The sequence below is a fragment of the Neofelis nebulosa genome, chromosome 12 (genome assembly GCF_028018385.1).
Source record: "Neofelis nebulosa isolate mNeoNeb1 chromosome 12, mNeoNeb1.pri, whole genome shotgun sequence".
Lineage (NCBI taxonomy): Eukaryota > Metazoa > Chordata > Mammalia > Carnivora > Felidae > Neofelis > Neofelis nebulosa.
This window is the reverse complement of record NC_080793.1, coordinates 49,317,333-49,332,640: the sequence shown is the minus strand read 5'-3', so window position 1 is coordinate 49,332,640 and position 15,308 is coordinate 49,317,333. Positions and strand designations below refer to the sequence as shown.

General features: G+C 42.0%; 1 protein-coding gene across 1 annotated transcript in view; it reads right to left on the bottom strand.

Annotated features, from left to right (window-relative positions):
• HACD4 (3-hydroxyacyl-CoA dehydratase 4) overlaps positions 1-13,019 on the bottom strand; it is a 37,020-nt gene extending 24,001 nt beyond the window's left edge. Inside the window, exons 1-3 of the mRNA XM_058695234.1 lie at positions 12,870-13,019; positions 11,507-11,610; positions 8,587-8,714 (exon numbers count right to left, since the gene is read on the bottom strand). Of these exons, the coding sequence (XP_058551217.1) occupies positions 8,587-8,714; positions 11,507-11,610; positions 12,870-12,898 (261 nt within the window). The 5' untranslated portion in view covers positions 12,899-13,019. The remainder of the gene's footprint in view (positions 1-8,586; positions 8,715-11,506; positions 11,611-12,869) is intronic.
• Between the last annotated feature and the right edge of the window lie 2,289 nt (positions 13,020-15,308).

Here is a 15,308-nt window from a genome sequence, read left to right as displayed (position 1 = left end):
CTGATTAAAAACAAGCAGGGGACCCAAATAGACATTTTTCCAAAGAAGATATCCAGATGGCCAACAGACACATGAGAATATGCTCAACATCCCTAACCTAATCATTAGGGAAATGCAAATCAAACCCACAAGGAGATATCCATCAGTCAGAATGACTAAAATCAAAAACACAGGAAATACCAAGTATTGGTGAGGCTGTGGAGAAAAAGGAGCATCAGTACACTGTTGGTGAAAATGCCTGTGGTGCAGTCACTGTGGAAAACAGTATGGAGTTTCCTTAAAAATTCAAAATAGAAATACCATATGATCCAGTAATTCCACTGGAATTCCATTTACCCAAAGAAAATGAAAACACTAATTCAAAAAGATATACACACCCCTATGTTTATAGTAGCATTATTGACAATAGCCAAGATATGGAAACTCAAGTGTGCATCCATAGATGGATAAAGAAGAGATGGGGTGTGTGTGTGTGTGTGTACACGTATATAATGGAATATTACTCAGCCATTAAACAGGACAAAATCTTGCCATGTGCAACAACACGGATGGACCCAGAAGATACAATGCTAAGTGAAATAAGTCAGAGAGAGAAAGACAAACACCATATAATTTCACTCAAATGTGGAATTTAAGAAACAAATGAAGAAAAAAAAAGAGAAACAAAAAAAACAGACTCAAATACAGAAAACAAACTGGTGGTTGCCAGAGGGGAGGTGAGTGGGGTGATGGGTGAAAGAGATGAAGGGGATTAAGAGTACACTTATAGTGATGAACACTGAGTACAGAACTGTTGAATCATACTGTACATCTGAAATATAACACTACGGTTTTGAATTTTTTTAAGTTTATTTATTTTGAGAGACAGAGCAGAGGAGGGGCAGAGAGAGAGAGGGAGAGAGAGAATCCCAGGCAGGCTCCATGCTGTCAGCACGGAGCCCAATGTGGGGCTTGAACTCACGAACCGTGAGATCACGACCTGAGCTGAAGCCAAGAGTCGGACGCTTAACCGACGGGAGCCGTCCAGGCGCCCCAACACTGTATGTTAATTATACTTCATTTAAAAAAAGAAATAAAAATTAGCCTCAAAGACTATTATTTTACTAAATAACCCAAACTATTTCCATCCTATGAACTTCTGTCAAGAACCTTAGAAGCAGATCTTTAACGTGTTCAAAACCATCAATTACTTTCTTCTGTAAGACACAAACGTTGACATAATTTATATATATTTTTGTTTATTCATCATTCGTCATACTTATTAAGTGCACTGTTCTGGATCCTGGGAGATCTAGCCATGAATAAGACCAAGGCCCAGCCCTCAGGGTATTTATATCCTACTTGGTGAGATATACAATAAGCACATTTAGAAGAGTAGAGAATTCAAGACAAATAGCCTAAATCCAAATTTTCACTCCACCATCCACAATTTATGTGGCCTTCAGTCATTTATTTAACTTGTGTTAAGTAATTACACTGGAAATAATAATTAGTATTAATATTATATAGTAAATATTTAGTATAAGGTTATTGTGAAGATTAAATTAGTTAATGCACATGGACTTAGAAAACTATTTGGCACATAAAAAGTCCTAAATTGGGGCGCCTGGGTGGCTCAGTCGGTTGAGCGTCCGACTTCGGCTCACGTCATGATCTCGCGGTCCGTGAGTTCGAGCCCTGCATCGGGCTCTGTGCTGACAGCTCAGAGCCTGGAGCCTGTTTCAGATTCTGTGTCTCCCTCTCTCTCTGACCCTCCCCCGTTCATGCTCTGTCTCTCTCTGTCTCAAAAAAAAGTGTTAAAAAAAAATTTTTTTTTAAAAAGTCCTAAATAAATGTAAGCTATTATTAATAAAATAAATATAATTTAATGTAGTGATTAGTACATTAAGGCTATCAGTGAAAGGGCGCCTGCATGGCTCAGTCAGTTAAGCATCCAACTCTTGATTTCAGCTCAGGTCATGATCTCACAGTTTGTGGGATCGATCCCCACATTGGGCTCTGCACTGACAGCACAGAGCCTGCTTGGGATTCTCTCACACGCTGCCCCTCCTCCCTCAAAATAAATAATCTTTTTTTTTTTTTTTTTAAAGACTATCAGTGAATAAAAAAGGCGAATCTCAGCATCTTTAAAATTATACTATAAATATAGTTTTTTAATGATCACACTGAAGAACTGCATGGATCAAACGCAAAAAAAAAAAAAAAAAAAAAAAAAAAGGAAAAACCTAAAATCCTACCTACAGAGTGAACTGTGCCATTCATTCCCAGGAAGATTCAACATTGAGAAGGTCAGCCTGACACAGTCTCCAGGACAGTTTTATCTCCAACAACATAAACCTGATCTCAACTCAAAAGTGGAAAGAAAATCTGTGATTTCATGGAAAACCAGATTATTTAATCCAGCAATGCAAAAACGTACCTGCCACACAGCTAAAAAGAAATCAGGGTGCAACTTGGCGGTCTTCCGAAAAGGGTTTACTTTACAATACTCTGTTGGCATTTCCTTCATGTTTGTTCGCAGAATCTAAGACTCTGTGAGATCCTTGGAGGGATTTTTGACCAGCAGACGCTTGCTTGCCCTTATCAGGAATGGGAGGGGTTTATTAGTAAATGTAACAATGGTTTTTGCAATTTAGGTTCACAAATGGAAGTTTTGTAGGCACAGGAATTTGAGGAATTTCCTGGTGTTTTGATTTATAGATTTTTAGTTTTGTAAAATGAATACATGTGCAGCAGTGTTTATTGCAATGCAAAGGAACAATGCAGAGTTTAGACTTTTTAATTCGATTTTATATGAAGTCTTTGAATTTCAAGCATTTCTCAAAACGCAAAGGAGTAAATTGGATTACTCTGAGGGTTTCCTAAAGGCATATCAGTCTAATGTCCTGATACAAAGGTTAGTTTTGTGGAGATTTTCCCCTCTCCTGGAGTCGAGACATCCAGGAGGATCAATAAAAACCTTCCTCAGGCTTCTGCACAAAGTCAGAACAAAGTCCTTCAAAATCAGTATTTCAGGGTTGGTAGTGTTTCCACACTATGAAAACCAAGCTATTTTGATTACCTCTATTGAAATAAACGAATTTCTCAATTCAACTTTTTAAATTTAATTAATTAATTTATTTATTTATTTATTTTTACCAAGCTAAACATGGGGACTCTTTTGGGAGGAAGGGGTTGGAGAGGAGTAACGCCTAGTTTTATATTCACTTATATTATCATGTGTTAAAATAGTTCTGTGTTTCTTTTGGACCTTTTTTATTTTCCCATTTTATAAATTAAAAGCATATTTACATGTTTTATATATATTGTTTTTATTATAAAATTAAAAGTTTACTATATTTCTCTATATAACTTTTTTTTAATATTTATTTTTGAGAGAGAGAGACAGAGACAGAGCACAAGCAGGGTAGGGGCAGAGAGGGAGGGAGACAAAGAATCCAAAGCAGGCTCCAGGCTCTGAGCTGTCAGCACAGAGCCTGACATGGGGCTCGAACTCACAAACTGTGAGATCATGACATGGGCCAAAGTTGGACGTTCAACCAACTGAGCCACCCAGGAGCCCCTTCTCTATATAATTTTAATTGACATGTAATTATTTCCAAAAAGGATGTCTTTAAGCAACGATTTATTTTATAGGTTTGCCTTTTACTCCTAAAGTGTGTTTTTTTAAATATATAAAATTTATTACTGTTTACTGTATTTAATGTATATTGTGTATTTTGAAAATACATAAAAAATTTTATTCCGTTAAATTATGTTAGTCTTATTGTCAATGGGTTTCCTCCCCTTTTGCAATTGTGTGTGATTCATAATGGCTTTTAGAAATTCATAATGGCTTTTCCCTATCAAAATAAATACGTGTGTATACAACATCCAGAAATGCACAGAACAAAACACGGAACACAAACACACCTTCTATAAACCCACCACAATCATTTGATACATGGTTCAGTTAGTTAAACTCTCCTGTTGCTTTATGAAATCACTTATCTTGAGATTTTGGAAGACCAGTTTCCCAAAAAGATAATTCAGTCGTCACTTAGTCTCGCAAAGGTAACGGCAAAGTGACATCACAAATTTGTGGACGTGTTTTTCAGCCCACTGAAGGCAGTTGCACACCAATGCATTTTTCAAGATGCTATATGCAATCAGCTAGGCTAACTGTGGAAAGAAGCTTAGCCACAATCTTAACTACAGTTTCTTCACTTAAAAAATGGGGAAACAGGAAAACCAAGAATGATTACACAACCTTAGAGTTTTGTTTGGTTATTTTAAAGCAGGGGCCTCCCGAGTCATCTCATAATGAGGGAATTCTTCTAATTGTCTGCAGAGCTCAAATGAAGGAAGGGGGTAGAAAGTGAAACTTTGAATATGATGAGACGGATTTTCAAAGCTTTTTCCAACACCAGGTCTATTTGGAAAACTATAGAAAAGACAGTAAATGAATACCACAAATAGAGGACAGATAAAATCTGAAAGAGATAAAAAGAGGAAGGCAAACAATCACAACAAAAATTAATAGTAGCCCAGGATGAAAATGGTAGCTGTCTTCCCTCATGTGGTAAATCCCTCACTTGTCATCCCTCCCAACAAAAAAGACTTAGAAATCATTTGAGCCCCATGAACAGCAGACACTGCCAATCACTCTGAATAAAAAGATTCAACGTAGATTTGCCTTTTTTTTTTTTTTTTAATTACCAAACCAGGATATCGTTTGATCACACGGACCATACTTCTATAATTAGATCACATTAGATTAATAGTGAATACAAGCACATTTAAATAGTCTGGAATTTCTGGAACTCCAAGACATCAGATTTCTAAGCTGCATAATAATTTCTATAACTAGGCAAGCCTACATAATTTTGGAAATCATAAAAAAGGTGCAATTTTCTAGGCACAATTAAGGTGCTCTGTTTTCTTTCTTACAAGTCTACTTATCCCGTGTCTCACTTGCATGCCTTACAATGTCAATAACTAAAATAACATTACTCTTAATTTTGAAAGTGCTGTTTCACCATGAAACTGATATTAGCCAATTGAGCCTAAGAAAGTAAAAAGTCCAAAAAATATACACCAAAGAATACCAAAAGAAAGTATGCCAAAAGAAAACATGACTTAGACTTTCAACGAGCTTGGTCATCCTCCAGGTAAAATAATTCCATGATAGACTACAACTTGCATTCAACCTGGATGGTTAATTCTGTTCTCTAAAATTAGCATGATGGAATGTTGGAACTATAAACATTGTGTTAGTTAACGTATAATAAACATCAATAACTCTTGTTCCCAAATATGCTGCTTCTGGGACAGACATGTACTCCTTTTTATTTTGTAAGGAAATACAGTTAAGGGAAGTCCATCTAGGTCTTGGCTAGCTGACTACTCTGTTATTAGGAGTCAAGGCTCTAAATATTATCCTGACTTTTATTTTACATTTGATATTTCAACACTTAAAATGTCTTCATCTTAATGAACACTATTTCTCTACTTTTATTTAAAAAGTAAAATTTAAAATCTCCCATAAACTTATAATGCTGAGTTCTTAACAGCCTCTTTAGGATTACAGTCCTATTTCCATCTTTTAAGCTTTCATGGTATTTTTTTTTCCTCTCTCTCTCTCACCTTACCAGCAATAATTTCCTATACTAGATCTCCACCCGTGAATTTCTCACCTTCCCTTCCACCGGCCTTTAAAAAGGAACATGGCCATCTAGAGCTAAAGATACAGTAGAGGAAACAAAAAATAGCTGAACAAATGGCAATAGCTCCCAGGTATTCTATTCTAGTGCTAGGAAATTATCTCACCTGTTTTTTCTGTTACTCCAAGAGATACAAGTTACTTTCACATCACTTGAGAAAATGATTCAGAACAATTGGTTCTGAACAATTGGTTCAGAACAATTTTTATGTTTTTTGTTTGTTTTTGAGAGAGAGAGACCGAGTGCGAGCAGGGGGAGGGGCAGTGAGAGGGAGACACAGAATCCAAAACAGGCTCCAGGCTCTGAGCTGTCAGCACAGAGCCCGACGCAAGGCTCGAACCCACGAACTGTGACATCATGAGCCGAGCCGAAGTTGGACACTTAACCGACTGAGCCACCGAGGCGCCCCAACAATTTCTGTTTAAATCCATACGACTGGTTTCTACTCCTGAAACTACTATTACACTATATGTTAGCTAACTGGAAGTTAAATAAAAACTTGACATAAGAAAAAACAAATTATAACAACTAGTAAGAGCTAGAAGTGGGTTTTGAATCCAGGTCTGTAGGATTCCCAAGTCTATGATTAGATGCTATACTAGATAAACATATATCTCTCCTTTCCATTTGTATTCAGTAAAAGTGGCAGAAAGAACAAGAAACGGCTAAGTATTCTATTCTTTCGATATGGATGAAGGACACTTGTTTTTTCTGTTTGGATCATTTACGCTTTGCCAGATATTTTGCGTGGTGTCTTTTTCAACAGCTCAATGACTGTGGATATGATCCCACAGTGAAAGGCGAGGAACCAGGTGTCAACCCAAGTCTGAATAACTCCAATCCTAGGACTCTCCTCTGTCCTACACTGCCCAGGGTGGTGGCACAGTGAGCATGGGAAGTGGCTGGAAAATCTGTCCCTAAGACAGGATCACTAAAGTGTTGCACAGACCAACAGCGTCATTGTCCTGAATGTTTCCAAATGGCTCTTCTAACCACGTAGGGTCTTAGAATGAGGTGGGGGTTTTTGTTTTATTGTTTGTTTTTTATAGAATTCGTATTAGTGACTTGCGTTGCAAGTTTGCAGGGGTTTGCTTTTTAACTGCTAGCTTTAAGTCAAGGGAGGCGGAAACAGTACAAAGTATAAAACAGATTCTGTAAGACTGATAATGTGATGAAAACCACCCTGCAGAACTATGCTCATGGATTGGAAGAATCAGTATCATTAAAATGTCCCAACTACCCAAAGCACAGATTCAGCGCAAACCCTATGAAACTACCGTGAGCATTTTCACCGAACTAGAAACAGTAATCCTAAAATTTGTATGGAACCACAAAAGACCTCGAATAGACAAAGTAGTCTTGAGGAAGAACAACACAGTGGAGGTATTACAATCTCAGATTTCAAGATATACAACAAAGCTGGAGTAATCAAAACAGTATGGAACTGGAACCAAAACAGACACACCCGGCAGTGGAACAGAATAGGGAGCCCAGAAATAAACCCATGATTATATGGTCAATTAATCTTAGACAAAGGAGGCAAGGATATCCAATGGGGAAAAGACAGTCTCTTCAAAAAATGGTGTTGAGAAAATGAGATGGCTGCATGCAAAAGAATGAAACTGGACCTCTTTCTTAAACCACACACGAAAACAAACTCAAAATGGATCAAATGAGACCTGAAACCACGAATATCCTAGAGGAAAACATAGGCAGTAATCTCTTAGACATTAGCCTTAGCAACATATTTATGCTTCTGTCTCCCTATATTGTAAAGGGAAACAAAAGCAAAATTAAACTACCGGGTCTACACCAAAATAAAAAGGTTTTGCACAGCTAATGAGACCATCGACAAAACAAAAAAGCAATCTAGTGAATGGGAGAAGATACTTGCATGTGAAATACCTGAGAAGTTAGTAACCAAAATGTATGAAGAACTTAGACAACTCAACACCAAACAAACAAACAAACAAACAAACAAACAAACAAAACCCTGGTCCAATTTAAAAATGGGAAGAGGACCTGAATAGACATTTTTCCAAAGGAACCAGAAGGATGGCCTACAGACACATGAAAAGATGTCCAGCATCACTTACCATCAAGAAAAGGCAAATCAAAACCACAATGAGCTATCACCTCACACCTGGCAGAATGGCTAGAGTCAAAGAGACAAGAAATAACACGTGTGGGCAAGGATGTGGAGAAAGGGGAACGGTTGCTGGGAATATAAATTAGTGCAGCCACGATGGAAAACAGTATGGAGGTTCCTTAAAAAATTAAAACTAGAAATAACATATGACCCAGTAACTCCACTACTGGGTATTTACCCAAAGAAAACAAAAACACTAATTTGAAAACATATATGCACCCCTATGTTTATTGCAGCATTATTTACAATAGTTAAGATATGAAAGCAATCCAAGTGTCCATCCATAGACGAATAGATAAAGAAGATGTGGTCCACACACCACACACACACACACACACACACACACACACACACACACAGGAATAGTAGCCATGAAAAAGAATGAGATCTTGCCATTTGCAAGACCATGGATGGAGCTAGTGGGTATTATTCTAAGTGAGGTCAGTCAGAGAGAGAAACACAATACCACATCATTTGACTTACAGGCGGCACCTAAAAAACAAATGAACGGAAAAAAAAAAAAAAAAAAAAACAACCCCAAACAGACTCTAAAATACAGAGAGCTAACTGATGGCTACCAGAGGAGAGCTGGCTGGGGGGATGGGTGAAATAAATACAGGAGATTAAGAGGTTCAAACTTCCGGTTATCAAATAAGTCACAGGAATGAAAAGTACAGCATAGAGATTACAGTCAATAACATGGCTAAAAAATAAATAAATAAAACCACCACCTACCTGCAGAAACCTAGGAAGGAGATGGTTTGGTTCAATGCCGACACATATGTGCAGCAACTCCAAGAGGGAAATGGATTGGCAAACGCGCATCACAAGACCGATAGCATAAAAAGTGTCAACCATGGAATCTGCGTCAGGGAATTAAACGCAGATACAGTAAGTAAAAACTAGGTCATAACCCAAACCTATGTAGCACTTTGAAATAAAAATCATTGCACAGGTGAGAAATTTCCTAAACAGCTACTAAATTGCTAAGAATACTATGCAACCAGGATGCCTGCGTGGCTCAGTCGCTTGAGTGCCAACTCTTGATTTCGGCTCAGGTCACGACCCCAGGGTTCTGGGATTAAGCCCCGCATTGGGCTTTGCGCTGAGCATGGCGTCTGCTGAAGATTCTCTCTTCAGGCATCTGGGGGGCTCAGTCGTTTGAGTGTCCAACTTCGGCTCAGGTCATGATCTCGCGGTTCGTGGTTCGAGCCCCACGTCGGGCTCTGTGCTGAGAGCTCAGAGCCTGGAGCCTGCTGCAGAGTCTCTCTCTCTCTCTCTCTCTCTCTCTCTCTCTCTCTGCCCCTCCCTTGCTCATGCGCACTCGTTCTGTCTCAAAAAATAAAAACATTAAAAAAACTTCTCTCTCTCTGCCATTCTCGCTCTTGCTCGCACACATTCTCTCTAAAATAAAAAAAGGAATACTATGCAACCAAAGAAAGCACTTCATATCATAATACATCTTAATTGTTCCTCTTCCAAAAAAAAGAAGTAAAAATCTGCAAAAGAAGGATCATGGCCAAAGCTATAGGATTTATTCCCTATATTGTAAAGCAATTCCTGCATAAAAGCAACCTGGTAGAATCTAGACTATATCAAATGTGAACAGGTTGGAGGTAAGCTTATTAAAGAAGCTGGCATATTCACAATGTTTCCATGGACAAGAAAATGACAAAGATGGGAAAAATATTTCAGAGAAGCTTTATGGAAAAGGCATTAATAATGTGATATTAAATAACGTGTATCTAGCGTTTGCATCCTATACATACTTGGTTGGTGCTTTCTGGATCTTTGTTAGAACTTGGGCCTCTGGTGGGGATTTCTGGAGTTGCTGAGAGCCCTTGCTGCGTTTGGAGAGAACTGAAATAAGAGGGAAAACAACCCTTCCTCTAAATAGGATAAATCTGTTGGTTTAAATTCTAAAATGAAATCCCGCTGTGTTAAGAAACACCTAGGGAGGACTTTGGGGCCTTTACTGTCCCGTGATCATTCACATGACGATAATCTATCGAGCACTGAGGGCTGCTCAACGGCTCCATGAGGTGAGCACTATTATCATCACCCCCATTTCACAGATGATGGCTGAGGCAGACAGCCTCATGCTCTCATCCGCTGCCCTGCACTGGCTACAACACAGCATTATCAGTCACACAGCTCCGGGACAGGAAAGGTAGCAGGTGTTACCATTCAGGTGATTAGATTGCTATTAAGCTACTTACTATAATTTATACACGGACTCAGGAATTGCACCGAACCCCCACTTGGTTGTTTTCAGTCTGCTTTCCATATGAATGGTTGTGTGTCTTTAATAAGTAGCTTCTATAATTACAACAGCAGGATAATAATTAAGAAATAAACACACTGGTGACTAAAGCAAGTTTTCCCACTGGAAGGGCCAGGCAGGATAAGAAAGAGTTCATTGCCCACTGCTTGGGTTTTCCTCTGCTTGAAGACTCCCAACATTCATAGATGAAATTCAAGCCTTAGGCTGTATCTTTGGAGGCCGCTGAAGGCAAGACTTTAACTACAGATTTACAGTAAGAAAACGGCAACATCGGGGCGCCTGGGTGGCTCCATCGGGTGAGCGTCTGACTTTGGCTCAGGTCATAATCTCGCGGCTCATGTGTTCGAGCCCTGCATTGGGGTCTGTGCTGGCAGCTTGGAGCCTGGAGCCTACTTCGGATTCTGTGTCTCCCTCTCTCTCTGCCCCTCCCATGCTCATGCTCTGTCTCAAAAATAAACATTAAAAAAAAAATTAAAAAGAAAAAAGCAACATAAAACAGGTTTGGTAACCCCAGAATTAAATTTCCTTATGATACACAAGTCTGAATTGATGAGCACAGCAGGACTTTCCCCGGGGTATATTCTAGGTGTTTGCTTTTAGCTGAATCCAGCAGCTCAAACGGTCAGCTTTTAGCTGAATCTTGCTCAAACGGTCAAGTCACCCAACATTTGTACACTGTGATGACACTTACCCACGTGGGGATGGAGCGTGAATGTTATTTTGACAGCCACTTAGTGATTCATTTTTTACAAATTGAAGCGCTAGTCAAAACCTTTACTTTTGAGAAAACTGGAGGAAACTTACGACTTAAACCATTAATACCAACTCCCATATAGATGGCGAGTCATCTAGAGATGTGTCATTTATTTAGGGACACATTACTCCTGAAGGGGACCAAAGAGAACCCTGGGGACTGTAAGTTTGTCTCTCACTTATTAGTAGTCTCCAATTACCTTAAACCTGGGGGATAAGAAAACAAGGGAAGAATTTGGTGAATTCCTGATTTCCCTGCACAAAATGTTATACTGGAATTTACAGATTTCCTGAAGCCCCCTCAAATCCACTAAGGTTTGCTGCAGAACCAAAAAGGAAGAGTGAAATGGCATGCCCCAATGGCATGTCTGTGTTTTCAGGGCGAATTGCCTAGTCAGAGGGAAACCAAATCCCTTTCCCTCATCTTACCTGCCCCCTTCTCCAAAAAGGCTTGGTTTCTGCAATAGGAAGCAAGGTTACTGAAAAATGTGGTTACTAAGTTTCAGAGCAGTGAAGGATATTAGGTGAAGTTCACAGAAGTTAAAATATTAATATAAGCAGGACTGGGTGAAAACAAGGATTCAAAGTTAAAAATCCAAAACTGTTTTGGAGTTTTACCTTCTCCAAATGAAAAGAATCGGACTGTCATATTGGTAAATATCCATGAGTGGCCACAGAACTGGATTAGGTAGTAGATGAAAAGATAGGTGTTCTTTCTATACCTATAGATACAGGAAAATACCATTAAACACTTCCTTCATCATCCTTTCGGCATTATACACACATCTCTTAACTAGCCTATTGGCCCACCTGAGCAAACTATTCCAGAGCAGTCTTTAATTTAGTTGCCTCTGTAATGCACAGCAGATTGTGAAACGCCCCATAGCATGCATTATCTGCTAAAAGGAGTGTCTTTGGTTTGCTTAAAGCCAAATATGGTTCTGTTTCAAAATTCACTTTAGCTTTGAGGAAGTTCTAACCTTGCTCTCACGAAGGAATAAAAGGAAGTGTTGCAAAGATGACTCTGAATATTTGGGGGAGAGGGAAAAAAAAAAAAAAGGATGGTGAGGGCTTGATGTGCCCCACGTGTTGCTGTAGCTGGGCCTGCTCAGTGCAAAACCTGAGATAACTGGTTTAGGGTTACAAGAGGGGGAGTGGTGATGGTGGCATTTCCAAAGGGCGGATCATTCAGTAGTTGGCCATACCCGACTTTTGAATGTATTACGTGATGGGGGTCAGCACCCCGCTACTGCCTATTGTATCTGCAAGGGCAGATCGTTCCCTTCGCCAGACACACATAGAAAGCAGTTTAGTGGCTCCGGCCAGAAAAGGGAAGTCAAGCTGAGTTTAAAAATGGGTTGCTGGGGAGATGACTAAGGGATGATTGACAGATACAGTTTGAGGTAGTTAGGCAGAGCATTGTTTGAAGTGTGCCCGAGGGTTCAGAAGGGTGGTGGGAGTGGCCCTGCCTGTATAGACAAGGATCTCTCCTCGTCGGAGGTGTGAAATCTCTGAGAAAGAGAGCAAATAGGCTGGGAAGCAGATACAGTGTAGCTTGCCGACAGGCATCCAACAGATGAGGAGGGGGTGGGGAAGAAGGATCCCTTCTTAAAGCCGCAAAAGAATCACCTGGAGTGTTGGGTAAACACTCACATTCCCCAGGCTCTACCCCCAGTACCACTGAACCAGTTTCTCCGGAACTGGGCCCTGGAATCTACACGTGCGATAGGCGTTTCTGCAGCAGGTAGACCTAAAAACCTCCCCGCAACGCTGGGTCTGAGAAAGTAAGGAAAGGACTCCGGGTGGGCGGAGGGGGAGAGAAGAAAGCACCCAACCAGCTAATGCCAGTCCAGAGCTCCAGGGCGTGCGGGGCGCTGGGCCGCGCAGCGCCGCGCTGCCGGGGGACGCGGGGGGATGGAACCCCGCCCCTGGCGCCCCTTCCCCCGCGCTCCTCGCCTCCCGCTGCGGCCGAGCGCCCTACCTGGGCTGCAGCCAGGCGGGCAGCGCCATGGGTGTCACGGGCCGCCGCCGCCAGGCCCTCCAGCACCGTCAAGGGAAGGAGCGCCCGCCCGGGAGGGGCGGCCCGGCGGCCAAAGCCCGGCCCGGAAAGGCGGGGCCTCGCCACACTCAGCAATTTACACAAAAAAAAAAAAAAAAAAAAAAAAAACCCACCAAACCCTAAGGTCTTGCTTTGGGCCAGAGATGAAAGTCAAGTTCCTGAAGTTCCCGCAGTGGCTAGAGCGCGCTGTCCCGCGAGTGCCCGGCGGGGGCGCGGCACGCGCGCGAGCTTGGGCAGGCCTGGCGGCGGCCGGAGCACACCCACGGGGTTCGCGCAGCGCCTGCCAGGCCTTGCTAATCTTTGGATGGACCCTTCGTTGCAGCTGCGTGGAAATTAATGGGGCCTTCCCCCCAAATGCCAAAGGCTGCACCGGTCCCAGGTGGGCGCCTGCCTCTCTGATTACCCTCACCTGTGAGAGCCCGTCAGCTGTGGGCACGCTCTTCCTAACACCTTCTTTTCAGCCAAGGGGCCTGAAGGCTCCAGGAAGAGGCATCCTTGCCCTCTAATCTTCCCCCCGGGTCTTCGCAGATGTTTGCAAATCCTCTTATTCACGTTGAGTCTTTCTTCCTATCCTGTGCCCAGCCCCCAGAAAATCTCCTGAGCCCTCGGGCTTATGGCATCTTTGTCTCGCTCCATGCTCAGAAAGCCCCCCTCCTGCTTTGCTGATCACCTCCAGACCGCCTTCCAGTGTCTCTACCATCTAAGGGAAACCTCCCCAAATAAATTGAAAACCCAAACAAACAAGCCAAGAAAGCACTTGCCAGTAAGTGGGATGACAACATCTGATTTTTGGAGTTGGAAGCTAGTACCCCCATTTTACCTACAGGAAGGTTGAGGCTCGGAAAAAATGTTAAGTCACAGTCCACGTGGCTGATAAAGGGCGGTATTAGAACTTCAAGGCCAGAGTATGTTTTCATGAGGCCATAGGTTCCTTCCTCACAGTTCATTATGACCCCTCACCTCATAGCCCACCTCTGACAGCTAGGTTTCTCTGCACTTTCACCCACCCCTGCCCTCTGCCAGGGGTTCATCCCTCCCCTGCATTTACCGGTTCCTCTCCAAATCACTCCATCTGGCATTACTGGCATGACCACGGTCTCTTGTTGCATCCTTATCCACTCCCTTCCACTGGCTCACGCCACAGTTTAGAAACATAGGCAAATCTCTCCTACTCTAGAATTAGACATTTTATTCTGTTTCTTTCTTGGTGATTTGCTTTCTCTCTCCTCTTTGCTCATAACTGCCTGCCTGCCCTGTCTTCTAAATCAGACGTTTCTTTCATTTCTTACCATCTTCCTGTTTCCGAACACCCTACGCTTTGACTTTCCTTCTCAATGCGCTCCTGAAACTGCTCTCTCAGGGAGTGGCCTTAATTTCCTGAACCCTTGTCCTATACTCACCGCGTAGACAACTCTACACAGACCTTGCTCTTTGCGAGCATTTGATCTAAAGGGCAAACGGACACACAAGCCAACACTGGTGGCCAACCTGTCACCGATGCGCAGGCCAAGCCTGGGGAAGAGGAAGACAGTCCTGGATGGCCTGGAGTGGGACAAAGAGACTGCCCAGAGGAAGTGACCCTTTATCACCAAACACAGCCCCTGCGCCTACATCCTCCTTCTCCCCCCTCCTCCACCAGCCTCCTGCATTTACCAACTTCCCATCCCCTCCCACTGCCTCAACACCTCGGTATGTTCTACTTCTCTCACCTCCTGTCCTCTCTTTCTCCCTAGATGGGTCCCCTCCTCCTTCTCCTGCTCTCTTTTCTCAAAGTTCTGCCCTGGGCCATCTTGTCCATTGCCACCGTGTTATCCCTCCGCACAGACATTCACCACTCGCCACTTTATCTGCACGCAGACAACAGCCAACTGCATTATCTCCAGCCCCTACTCTTTTTTTTTTTTTTTTTTTTTTTTTTTTTTTTATTAATACCAGCTCTGGCTTTTCAACAGCTTCTGGATATTTCTGCACAAAGAGCCTACTGCAAGTTCCCACTGAGCCCGTTTAAGCATACTGTCCTTCTCAAATCACTGTCTTAGTTCCCACAGGGAAACCCCCATTTTCCTCGCCACTGATGTTTAAAATTTGGGAGTCATCATGAAGTCTCCCCATCCAATCAAATTCTACGGATTCCATCCTTTCCAGATGCCTTACTGACCACTCGTATTCTACTTCCATTCCTCATGACCCAGAACCTGAATAAAAAAGACACACGAAAAGCTCCCTTTTTACTTGCCAAAGAACAAAGTAAACAAACAAAAATCTTCTTCACATCAGTTAGGGAACTGTACCTTGTTTTCCAAGGAATAAACACAGAAGAGAGCTCACAAGAGAACCCTTGGGGTGGGGAGTAAAATGCTC